General features: G+C 45.7%; 1 protein-coding gene across 1 annotated transcript in view; it reads right to left on the bottom strand.

Annotated features, from left to right (window-relative positions):
- The window catches only part of JMJD1C (jumonji domain containing 1C), a 169,479-nt gene extending 160,627 nt beyond the window's left edge, over positions 1 to 8,852 (bottom strand). The window contains exon 1 of the mRNA XM_064513683.1: positions 8,466 to 8,852. Coding sequence (XP_064369753.1) covers positions 8,466 to 8,618 — 153 coding nt within the window. The 5' untranslated portion in view covers positions 8,619 to 8,852. The remainder of the gene's footprint in view (positions 1 to 8,465) is intronic.
- Positions 8,853 to 12,143: the final 3,291 nt, after the last annotated feature.

Genomic DNA, 12,143 nt, shown 5'->3' with positions numbered 1-12,143 from the left:
CCACGATTTTCTATAACAACAAAGCAGTTTTATTAATCATGTATTTCCTATGGTTATCTCAAAGGGTTTTTCTGCCTGCCTGTTTGATACTGGCTTTTGTGTGTTTGTTTGTGGGGGTGTTTCCCCTCACCCCCACAGGCAGTAATGTACATCCTCCACTTCAGGAAAGGAAGAAGAAAAGCCAAGAAGAGCAAGAAATATGGAAATAAGTTGGAGGACTGTTTCAAAATGAACCACCTTTGCCAATGCTCCCTCCAAAATACAACTTTCTATTTGCTCCTCAACAGACCTGCAGGACTTAACAGATCTGAGTTGGGCCATCTGGCGATGACTCAGCAAGTGACCTCTTTTTCCAGAGAAATGATACTCTAGATTTTAAACTTCCATTTTATTAAAGAAACCTGTCCCCCTGCAAAAAAAGTTAAACTCTGATGAGTCAGCCTAACGTAACTAATTCAGTAGCATCTACTGAGTTGTCATATGCAGTAATAAGCTACTTGCTGTGGAGCCTAACTGTGGTCATTTACATGTCTACAGTAATTTCAGTGCTAATCAGAACAGGCAAAAAGATGACCATATTTATGCACACATAGTCTATGCAGCATTTTAGTGAGGCATCAGAAGTGTATGGATTTTAACATATAGATCCTTAAGTTTCCCCTCAAACAATTTTATTTTGTATCTATTCTCCCAAAATTTGCCTTTGCAAGCAAGTACAGCATCAACAGACACTGAATGATCATGTTACAGGTTATTCTGAACATGTATTTCCTTATTAAAAAGAAGAATTTATTTATACCGAGCAAATAAATGCTCTTAATTCATCTGCAGTACAAAATTCCTGCATTACAGCTGAGTGGGTTAGGATACATTTAAAAGTTACAGTGACTGCAACTCACAGAGGGATATTTAAGCCAGTTTTAAACAGCTTCTTTTAGGCCATGGTCCCACAGACATTTCTCTTGAAAATGGTGCCAGTTTGAGCTGTTCCTGCCCACAGCCATTTGCCTCTGATCGATCCCTTATCACCTCCTCAGCCTCAGTGCAACTGCTTGAAGTGCCATATGGTGAAGTGATCAGGGAACTGTTCAGGGTTAAAAAATTAAGCCAGCAGTGCCACCAAGAGAAATGTCTGTGGAACCACAGTCTCCAAAACTTCTAAAATTGTTGCCATGGTACAGTGAAGCTAAAGGTCCTACTGTTTACCCTGCATCTTGTGTGCCCACGAATAGCTGTACAGAGTACATGAATTAGTTCAAAGCCAGCTTCTGTGTGTAAACATCAGAGGCAACTTCCCTCTCCTAAGTCCCTCCATTCCAGTTAACAAAAAACAGGAACAGCTGTTTAAAGTAAAATATTTTATGAAATCAACAAAAATATTTGTAGAAAATGGCTAGAAAGCAAAACACAGCAAAACCTCCAAGGTTCTTCTGGTTCCCCTTATTAAGTGAAAGCACCACATGGGAATAGCACAAATCAACCAGCGACAGATTTCCGAATACGTCCATACGATTAAGCAATATAACATTAGTTTACCCATGAATGAAAGCATTCCCAGAAGAGTTAGAATACTAACTCTTTTTCACTGGCTTTAAAGAATTGGCTGATTACATGTCCCCATGCAAAGTAGGCCTTAGTCCCTACCTAGCATGGCTAGGAGGGGACTCATTCCTAGAGCAACCCTGAGAAGCTGATACAAAGCTAAGCTCCAAGAAATCCTCTCTCTCATGTATGGCGCTCTGCATTACAGGGCATGAAAACAGGCCTTGTTGCCAACATCAAGTAAATTTGAGGATCGCTACCAGCTTTCCTCCAGAAAAAGCAGAAGCAGTTTATCGAGTCCCACTGAAAGGAAAGGGAAAGTCTGATCCAAGCAGAGCTTAAAGATCACTGATGAAATCTACAGTTTACTAAGAGCAGGACCAGAAGAAAGTTGAGTTTTTTTGGACAAATTTTAGAAGTACCACTTTCACCTCCTACTATTCAATTTGACATACAACAGTTCCGCAATTCTCAAACAGAAGGTTTTGAGATATTGGCATCTGCACTGAAAGAGTGGCTTCTTATAAAATGATTAGACATTCTGAAAAACTCGTTAAGATGTTGACATCCCAGCTTTCTTGAGAGACAAGCCTCCAAAGATTCACATGACGTTCTGGAATGAGAAAGACCTGACGTAACGTGAATGTGGACGAATACACTGTTTGTACAAGTGGCATATAAAAGGCAAGAGTGAAGGCTTTTTTGATTAAAAATACCCAATATACCTTTCTGAATGCCTACTGAAAGATTTAAATAAAGGACCAAACCTTCCATTTACCACTGTGTATTTTGAAAATGTGCAGCAAATTAATAATCAAACTGATTAATCCCTAGGCCAGAACATAAAAATTCTGTTTGTACTCTTAATATTCAAATAAACCTTCCTCACAATCCCCTGGTGTATTTATTTTTTGACACACACGTTCAGATTTCTATTTGTACAAAAGCAAATAGGAGAGAAAGGCATTGAATCCTTGCAGTCAATTTCATAGGAATACTCCTGTGTTTGATCTTTTTGTCAAATCGGTAGGAAAAAATACTCCTTTTTTAAGCACTAACTAAGCTAACTCTGGAAGACAGATGAGGTGATCTTAACAGACACAGGATGACAGGCTCAATCTTACTAGAAACACAGAAAGGAAATAGGAAGTTTTCTTTATCGCTGAGCCAAGAAGAGACTGTCCAGCTGACACACACCAAAACTTACTAGATTCTTGTTGGCTTCAATAGTGATACAAAACAGTATAAACAACCAAAAATTACCTAAATCCCTGTTGCTTTTTGAGTTTCCCCCACTCCTTTCAAACCAACTTCAATACATACACAAAGTGCATCTCGCAACATTACCCCTTATTTGGATCCCGAGGGAGCAGCAATGTGATAAACTCTGGCATGTTTAGTATCATCTCCAAAAGCTGGAGTAAATACTATGACTGGCTTCTCACCAGTAACTTGCTCTTCATCTTTAACCCAGATGCTGCTACAGAAATATGTAGCATCCACTAACCACCCCCAAGTTATGTACAACTAGTTTAAAATATATTATTTACTTTAGAAAACAATTTTATTGAAGATTTTTCTGTATCTTTGAGTTTATTTTAAGGCTAGTAAGTAAAAGCTGCTGGGTACGTAATTCTAAAATAAGGAATGAAAAAAGTGTTTCATTCTTAAATAGGTTAGCTCAAATGCATTTAAAAAATTTAACACAGTCAGTTTCTCCTTAAATCCTAGCTTAGTGAAAGGAAAACACAGAACAACACCCAAAATAATGCACTAAAATCAATATATGGCAGAAACAAATGCAACATACAGAAGTACCATTCTGCGACAGTAGAACAAAGTTATATTGCATTCAGGAAGCTTCAGGATGCAAAAGTAGGAAGACTAAATCAACTTCAGGGCATACAAAGATTGGGTAAGAACTATTCCATACTCATCAGAGGCAAATTTAACTTCATCTTTCAGTGAGAAACTCTTTTCATGCTAGCTCTAATTTTTTTACTGATAAGTTTCCATTGCTTTGTGAATTTGTATTTTACTGTTAGGTGAGGGCAAATCCAGTTAAAATGCACACACAAAGTCTACTGTTATTCTCTTCAAACGATTTTAACAGGACACTGAACTTTAAACAGTTCTTTACTTGTCCAAAGATGGGATACTGAAAAAGTAACATTATCAAAATCATTAATGTATTGTTTCCACTAATATAGCTTATTCATTTTAATAAAACAAATAAAAATGGAACAACTTCTTTAAACTATCACTAGTATTTTGAATGTACCTCCTTCCTAAAAGCCTAAGTATCTAACACATTGTGATTTATTGCCATAATATATTTCCCCACGCACAATTACTAAATGTTACATCTGCCTATCATAAGACATTTAAGACTCTCAAAGTACTCAATTCTTGATTTTGTCATCCAACTCTGCCATAATGACATGACAGCAAAAATTCACACATTAATAAAAGCATACTTGATTACAAATCACTGCAACTTATAACTATACTTTCCATTAAGAGTTGAAAATTACTTTTCTAAAGCCCAATTTCTATTTTCTCACTCTACTCATGTAGAGGAAACATACAACTCATTGTATCACTATATTCAATATACGACAGCGGAACTATAAAAACCTCACAGAATACAGAAGTAAGTCCAGTAAGCTAAATAATAAAATTTTTAAAAGTTCAGTAGACATCCAGTAGATAAGGATCCCTGTAAATAATCACTTTTTAGCATGATACAAGAAAAGAGACATCCTTTCTCTCTGCCATCACCATGTGCAATCTTGGCAATAGTGATTAAACAGGCATTTTGCAACCTGTGGCCCAGAAAGCAATTTTTACAGGACAGCAGAGACCATGGAGATCATACGGTGTCGACTCCACCTCCTTCCTCCTGGCTGTTTCTTTAGATGCCCAGACTTATCACTGCAATCAGAGCAGCACACAGGCTTTTCTAGACAGTTAGGAACAAGGAGAAAGGGAGTTCTCAGCTACCTCTAATAACACCCACTGCTAATTAAGCAGAAAGATGGTTATAAATTCTCTCACAGACTACTGAAACAAACAGAATAAATCATGTATGTTGCTTGCATTTCTATTTGTAAATAAATGCTATTTATGCAATAGGAATGCTCAAGAATGAAAGACCAAGAGGTCTAACTATCAAGCTGTGACTCAGACCATAAAATCATCCAGAAAATTCCGGGATTAAACTGTATACAATTATACCTGTAGAGCAGGTGTTATTAAAGGTCTCTAAACATTACATCATGAGTTAGTAAGAGACAAGGGTTCCAAAACCTGGCAAGAAGGATCTGCACATACTGCAAGAGCAACAGTCATCTTCCAGAAGACCAACAGCACACACAACCAATGCCAGCTGTTTTCCCCATATTCCCTACCAGTGGTACATTAATAGCAAAGCAGAAGGCAAAATTTCCATAAATTAGTGGAAGAAAAGACACTTCAATACTTTTCCTTCTCTGTAAGATGGATTTTTTTTTTTTTTTTTAAACCAGAGACTACTTATATTAGCTACATTGCAACCACAAAAAATATAAGGAAACGGACTGAGTTCTTTAACATACTGTCAGGGAGTAGAAGAGACCTTATCATCGAGGCAATGGTATGGGATATCTGAGTTCTTTAACACCGAACACTTCAAAACATCACTATTACTCTTCTGTTTCATCTCCTTATGAGGAGAGTAATTTAAACTACGAAAAAAATTAGGAATTTAGTTACAAAAATACGATCATGAAACAAAGCAAGCAGTGTATCAAAACTAGAATGTTTGTTTGCCTGCTTATCAGGGGAGAGCAGGTAGCCTAGCACTCCCTGGCTGAAGTTTATGGTTTAAAGAGTTGCTCTGTTTACAGCAGGACTAACAGAGCTTGGTTTCCTACAGATTTGCTCCTACAAGCCCCTGGGTCAGCTGTCATTAATTACATCAGCTGTCTCCAAGCCTGCCCACATCTCCCTGAGATTCTTCACCTCATAAAATTCTCAAGTTGTCCATATGTTCCCATCTCCAAACACTCACACGTACCCTCATACTTCTGTTAACTCTCAGTTCCTTCTCATGCCCTTAAACCCACCTTCACAATACCATCAGCTCCATCTCCCATCACTCACCCATCTCGATACAGCGCTAAGCATGAGGCAGCATATGCTATAGCTGGTTTGAAGCTATGTGCATGCTGGTTAGCCAGCTGGAAGCCACCTCTTAGCTTCCAGGAGGAGCACACAAAATGCATGACCTCCTTTCCTTTATGGGTTTTTTGGGGGAGAGGGAGGGGGGGAGTGGCTCTCCTCAGATGTCAGCTCTCACAGACCTGGGGGAAGGTAATCTTTCTCAGACCTCTCCCAACTCTTAAGTCAGCTGAAACTGCCTGAAGGGTTCACACTTATTAAGGGAGAAAAGACACAAAGGCAATGTAAATGATATTTCCTTGTGAAGCCAACATTAAAAGGTAATTTAGTTCGACATGGATGCAAAGAATCTTGAAAATGCCTGTTGATGCCCTCTTCTCTTCGGCAGCTGTGGTCATCTTCTCTGTTTCTACAAAGTCCGTCCCCTGCAGAGGGGCCAGGATTACACAGAATTGACAGAAAGTCAATTTCAACGTTTTTATGCAATGAACCTGTTGAAAGGCATTATAATTTCACTCCGTTGATGAGTAACAAAAGGGTCCGGAGCTATTCATAGGGATGACCACCTAAAAACCAAAGCTGTGGAAGGATGAGAGAAACACTCACTCCATCTATGATAGTATATTTGGAACCAGGGCTAACAGGAAAATGCTGCTGTCCTTCACTGCAGGGGGATGGAGGTGCACAGAAGAGGATAATCATCTCATTAGTCGATAGCTGATGATATGTTAAGGTTAATTACAAATGCAAGAGTCTAACCCATAGAAACTACCTGTTGTTAACACAAACCTCACTATTTCTTCCCCTACCCACTCCCTTTGTTATTTACAGGTGTTTGTGCCTTGGGGACAGAGAACAGGTAACATGAAAACCACATATAGCACATAGAGGGGGCAATGATGCTCCGGCAGTTAAGATACCAGTCTGGAACTCACTAGACCTAGAAAACATTTCCAAAACCTTCACAGGCTTCCTACACTCCTAAGTCACCAGGCGCATATCTACACAGCATAATGCAGTGTTGTGTAGCTAGCTCAAATACCAGAAGGAATATAGCCATGTTAGCACTGCACTGCATCCAGGCTAAAGTCTCTGCTGCTCCAGTAGTTTACATCTATCTAAATGGCACTCCACTGTAACACACAGACATACCCCCTTAGTCATTCTCTCCGAGGACCCCATCCATAAAACAGAGATGACAGTTTGTCCCTAAATCACCAAGAATCGTAATGGGGGAGAACCTGAAGAGAAAAGCACTTGGATACTAAAGTAACCAGACAAGCAAGTACTTACAATAGGCAGCATACATTACCTATTTAACACAAAAGATACAACCCCTGAAAAGACTGGTTTTAGCACCCTTCCTCTCTTTATGTCAGTTCTGTCCCTGGAGTTTACAAATTACGGCTCTAACTAGCAAATGTTAGTAAACATATCCCTAAACGTTACTCAGTGTTTTCATAATTGCAGGCAGAATCTACAACACTACCCTGTAAGAATAACACTTGAAATGGATTTTAGAAATATTCTGGACTATTCTCACATATAACCAAAGGCTGGAAACACAGACCATTTCAATAAAGAAGGGCATGAATAGCATACTACTCAAATTATGCCTGGACAATGAAAAACTACAATATAGTAACAAAGTAGTGTTTCAAGTGTCACATGTATTCTCTTTCTAAAATAAAGCTTAAGGCCCAGGATGTATGAAAGCAAGAATTTTTACAACAATTTTGGCAATCATAATTTTTGCACCACTGCAAGCAATCAGTAGTCTCTAAAACCACATAAGCGTTTTCTTGACGATTCTGTAAGAAAGACTGCATCCTGCTCGGAAGGACGCCGAGATGTGAGGCACTCCACCTTCCAGCAGCAATATGGGGTGCCCAGGGCAGCCCAGCGACCCTTTTTTCAGCCTACGTAACGCAAATCTGCATGGTCGAGATATTTTTAAACGTGCTTTCAAAAGCAGCAAACAGTATAGAAACAAGGAACGAGACAATCACAGCAGCAGCGTAACACCCCTTCGGCCACAGAATTTACAAATAAAATAAGGACGAAGTGTACGGAGCACAATAAAACTCCATTTTACAGATTATGTATTCAGAGCACTAACCCAAGGAAATCCTGCTCGTGTTCCCCCCCCCGCGCCCCCCCAGCGAGAATGTGCCTGGACACAACAGCATATATCCTGGCTCGCTCGCCAGCCTCCGCGCACATTCCTACACCCCTTAGGAAAACAGTGACAGCAGACATGAAAGGGAGAGAAACAATGACATTCTTTCAACAATTTTCACCATCACGTCCAGCACGGCCGACCCCGGCAGCTCACGCCAAATAACGGCGGCTCCCACCTATCTACCCCGGCACAAACCGCGCCGGGCAGCTCCGCGGAGAAGCGGCGTTTCCGCGCCCTCCCGCCGCCGCGGCCGTTGGGCGACCGTTACGCGGCCGTTGGGCGACCGTTACGCGGCGGCCTCCGCGCGGGGAGCGCGCGCCGGGCCGGGCCCCGCGGCCGCCCCGGGGGTCTGGGGCGGGAGGGAGCAGGGGAGACCGGCCCCCCCGCGAGCCGCAGCCGCCCCGCCACCGGCACCTCCGCGCCGACCGGGAGGGGAAGCGGGGGCCGGGGGGACACGACGGCGGCCGCTGCCCGCCCGGCGCCCCGCGGGCGGAAAGGCGGCGAAAGGCTGTGTCATCCCCCGCCGCCGCCGCAGCCCCCGCCTCAGCCCGGGACGGGGCGCCGCCGCCGCCGCTCTTACCGCCAGGTCGGGGCTGTGCGAGTCCCGCTGGGACACGGCGCGGATGACCCCGGCCCGCCAGCGCCCGCTCTCCGGCGGCTCCTCGCCGCCGCCGCCGACGCACAGGAACCGCTTCCCCACCAGCTCCGGCCGCGTCTCCACCGCCACCGCCATGGCCGCCGCCGCGCAGGCACCGCACCAGCCGCCGAGCCCGCGCCCCTACGGGCCGCCCATGGCGGGAGCGCAGCGCAGCGGGGCGGGGGGAGGCGCGCGGCTCTCGGCCTCAGCGGCGGGTCGCTCCGTGCCCCTCGGCCGCGCCGCGCCGGGCCGGGCGGGCGCCGCGGGCAGCTCCGCCGCGCCGAGCAGGCTGACACAAACAGCGAGGGGCGGGCGGGCGCCGGGGGAGGGAGGGGAGGAGGGGGGAGAAAGAGGGAGGGAGCGGGAGGGCCGCGCCGCGCCGGGGGGGCGCGCGCTCGCTGGCGCGCGCACCCGCTCACCGCCGCGCTGCGGCCCCGACCACTCCGCCCACGCAGCCCACTGCCATGGCGACCGGCGCCACGCGCCGTCTCCCTCCGCCAGGCAGCGCGGGGAGGGGGCGCGCGCCGCCGCCGCCGCCGCGCGCCAAAGAGTCCGGCCGCCGCGCGGGGCGGGGGGGGAGGGGGAGGGAGCCCCGGGCCCGGCCCGGCCCCAGACCCCGCCCGGAGGCACCGCCCGGGCCGCCGCGGCGCCTTGGGGGGCTTCGCGGCCCGGCCCAGGCCGGCTCCCCCCGAGCCGCCACGCCGCCGCCGGAGTTAGCGGCGGCCGCCCGCGCTTCCCTGGCATGCAGCGAGTTGGTCAGTGCTCTGCTGCCCGGCCCTGCCCGCGCGCCCGGCGGCGGTCTCTTCTCCTCGGCCGTGGGCGACGCCAAGGCCAGCGGTGCGGCGGGAACCGGGACGTTGATTTTGCCCATACCGAGCCTTTGCAACGTAGCGCTTTGGGGAGCTGGGCCGTGGCCCTGGCCGGCACCGCTGACGCCTTCCGTTGGTCTCTCAGCTACCCGCGCAATCGGCGCGGCGGTGCCAACGCGGAGAGCTGCCGCAGCAACGCGCAACGAAGCCGCCTGCCTACGCGGTTACCCGCAATTTGTTGTTCTTGCGGTAAAGCCTTCCGTCGTGCTGCAGTAGCACCACGTCAGGGGTTAGGATTTCTCCTTCGTGTTACCTAGAGGTGCAGCTTCCATGGACTTTCTTTAGTGGCACACCTGCTTTCAGGAGAGCAGGTTAATGATCTCTCATCTAGCACCGAAAAGCAAATTTGAATAGTGCACTTTTGGAAAATAGATTATGAGGCAAGAGCAATAAATCAAGTGTGCCAGCTTAGCGCATTCCCATATATTTCAGTGGAGCAAAACTTCTGGAACAAGAGAAGTTAATTAACAGGAGGGGAAAAAAATCATCATTCACCATGACAAGTTTGTTCATAGTATTACAATAATTTACAAGGCATAACATTCACATAAGAACCTATAGGTGTGCGCCTTCGAAGCTGCGGAAGAAGCCACAACGCATCCAAGCAAAAGGAGGGCTTCACCCACGTTTCGAGGCAATGCTACCACGGCCCCCCCAAAGTAGTCTTGCAGAACACGCAAGAATTACATAAAAACAGAGCAGTTATTCATGAGGGGTGTAAGAAGCAGTTGTAAGGACAGCTAAATAAATATTAATCACATCAAAACTCTTTATGGTTTTATTAGATTCCCTCTTGTTCAGCCAAAGAGTAATTTGAGATTATTACTGAATTATACACTTAAATAGATTACATTAGTGTGTAACAAACCATAAAATACATCAAAAAAGCTGAGTTGCATGATTCCAACAGACCAAATGTGCAAAATTATCATAGAATAATAAAATATTAAGAATCAAATATTTTTAATTTGTTGCAAAAATTGTTGATTTTCCCAGAATGGTGTTCTAACGCAGATCAGAATTTACTACCAGTATGAAAAGGTGATTGTTCAACGCTGTATCCTGGTATGATTCTCACCTAAGATATCCGTAAGGTTGAGTGACGTCAAGGCTGAGGTGCAAATGCCAACGGTCAGTTACCAGTTTCTCGATGCCAAGCGAGACAGGCAGGACCTGTTCTCATGCAGCTCTACCGTTGTCAGGACAGCTCCGGTCTGGCCACCCCACATCGCAGCTCGTCTCTTTTTTCCAAGGAGCTCTTTGGCTCTGAACGGCTTTCGTTACCCATACGTGCTTTAGGAGCGTCAAAGCGACCACGTTCAGATGAATCGTGCTTCTCCGTGTGCAGGCAACCCATGCGCTCCTGAACACCTCCCCCACCGTCAGTAACTTCTTTCCTTGCCTTTGTTCACTCCCCGTTTCTTTATTGCTTCCTCCTTTTCTCCTTCCATCTCTGCAAGGCGCCACAAAGTGGGAGAGCGCTAAATGCTCGCGATACGGGTGAATCAACCCGGAGTCCCCAGCTGCAACAGAGCGTGCAGCAGCAATGCCGTGCCCTTCCCCAAGGCCCGGAGGTAGCGTGGAGACCTAACCTGGGGACCGTCCTGTGCTCCCCCACGCTTCGGTGGGACTTCTTCCGTGCCCGGCTGGAGAAATTCAGACAAAACTGAAGCGAAGGGCCAGATTCCCAGGCCCTAGTTTAAGCGACCATGACAAAAGGCAAAGATGCTTCTGGGCGAGACTATCAACATGCCAAGGAACATCATTTTTTCCCTGAGTTGTAGGGCCGTTTGTGCCAGGAGAAGCCGTAAAGGGCTCCACGCCTCCCACCAACCCTCTCGTGTGACCCGGCGAACCCAATCCCAGCTCGGCACCACGGGGAGACCCTCCCGCTACGCTCGCGCGTGGCCCATGGTTGCAGCTTTGGCAGCAAACACAGCGACTATCAACTCAGTTACCAAGATTTACAGCAAAAGGGAAAATGTTTGGCCATCCCGACAAAGAAAAAACCAACGGTGACACTGTGCGTGACCTGTTGGATCAATCCTCTTTCACACGAATTGCACATCAAACCAGGGTGATCCTGAGCCTCACCCAAAAGAGGCAACTTGGTCCCACCACAGAGGGACAAGGATAGAAAGGTGGGGGAAGCAAGACTCTGTTTTCTATCCCTTCCAGCAATAGAAAGCTGATTTTCATGATTTCACAAATCACAACATCTTCTATCTTTTGCCATAATTGGAAAAATACTGATGGTGCAGTTTATATCTTCAGCAAATGGCTTCTGTGGTTATGCCTTCCACTTCAGTTGGGCATTTTATCACCTGAAAAAGCTGTCATGCATATACTGTATTAGTGGCATCCTTTAAATGGCACAGATTAAGTAACTTATTTTTTCCTAAATATTTTCAGTCCTGCTTCCTGGAAAGTATACACATTGGTCAGTTACAAAATTAAGATCTTTACTGAGAGCGATTTCTAACTTTCAAGCTGAAGCCTGTGTTGGCAGTAATTGCACCTTCCGCATATGGATAAATACTACATTTAGAAATTATTTCCATTTTGCAGTACAGAAAATTGAGTGAGGAAGGCAGAGTGACTTGTCACAGGAAACTCTGAAGCGGAATGAACGCTGAACCCGCTCTTCCTAAAATTCTAGGCTGTATACCTTTAAATCTATTTTACCTTTCCTGGGAAGACAGTAAATGTCACCTTCCTCTGAATTCCTAATTTCTCAGAAACATGGAAAGTC

Source organism: Dromaius novaehollandiae, chromosome 6, assembly GCF_036370855.1.
Source record: "Dromaius novaehollandiae isolate bDroNov1 chromosome 6, bDroNov1.hap1, whole genome shotgun sequence".
Lineage (NCBI taxonomy): Eukaryota > Metazoa > Chordata > Aves > Casuariiformes > Dromaiidae > Dromaius > Dromaius novaehollandiae.
Note: the sequence above shows the minus strand (reverse complement) of the source record. Positions and strands in the feature narration are given on the sequence as shown.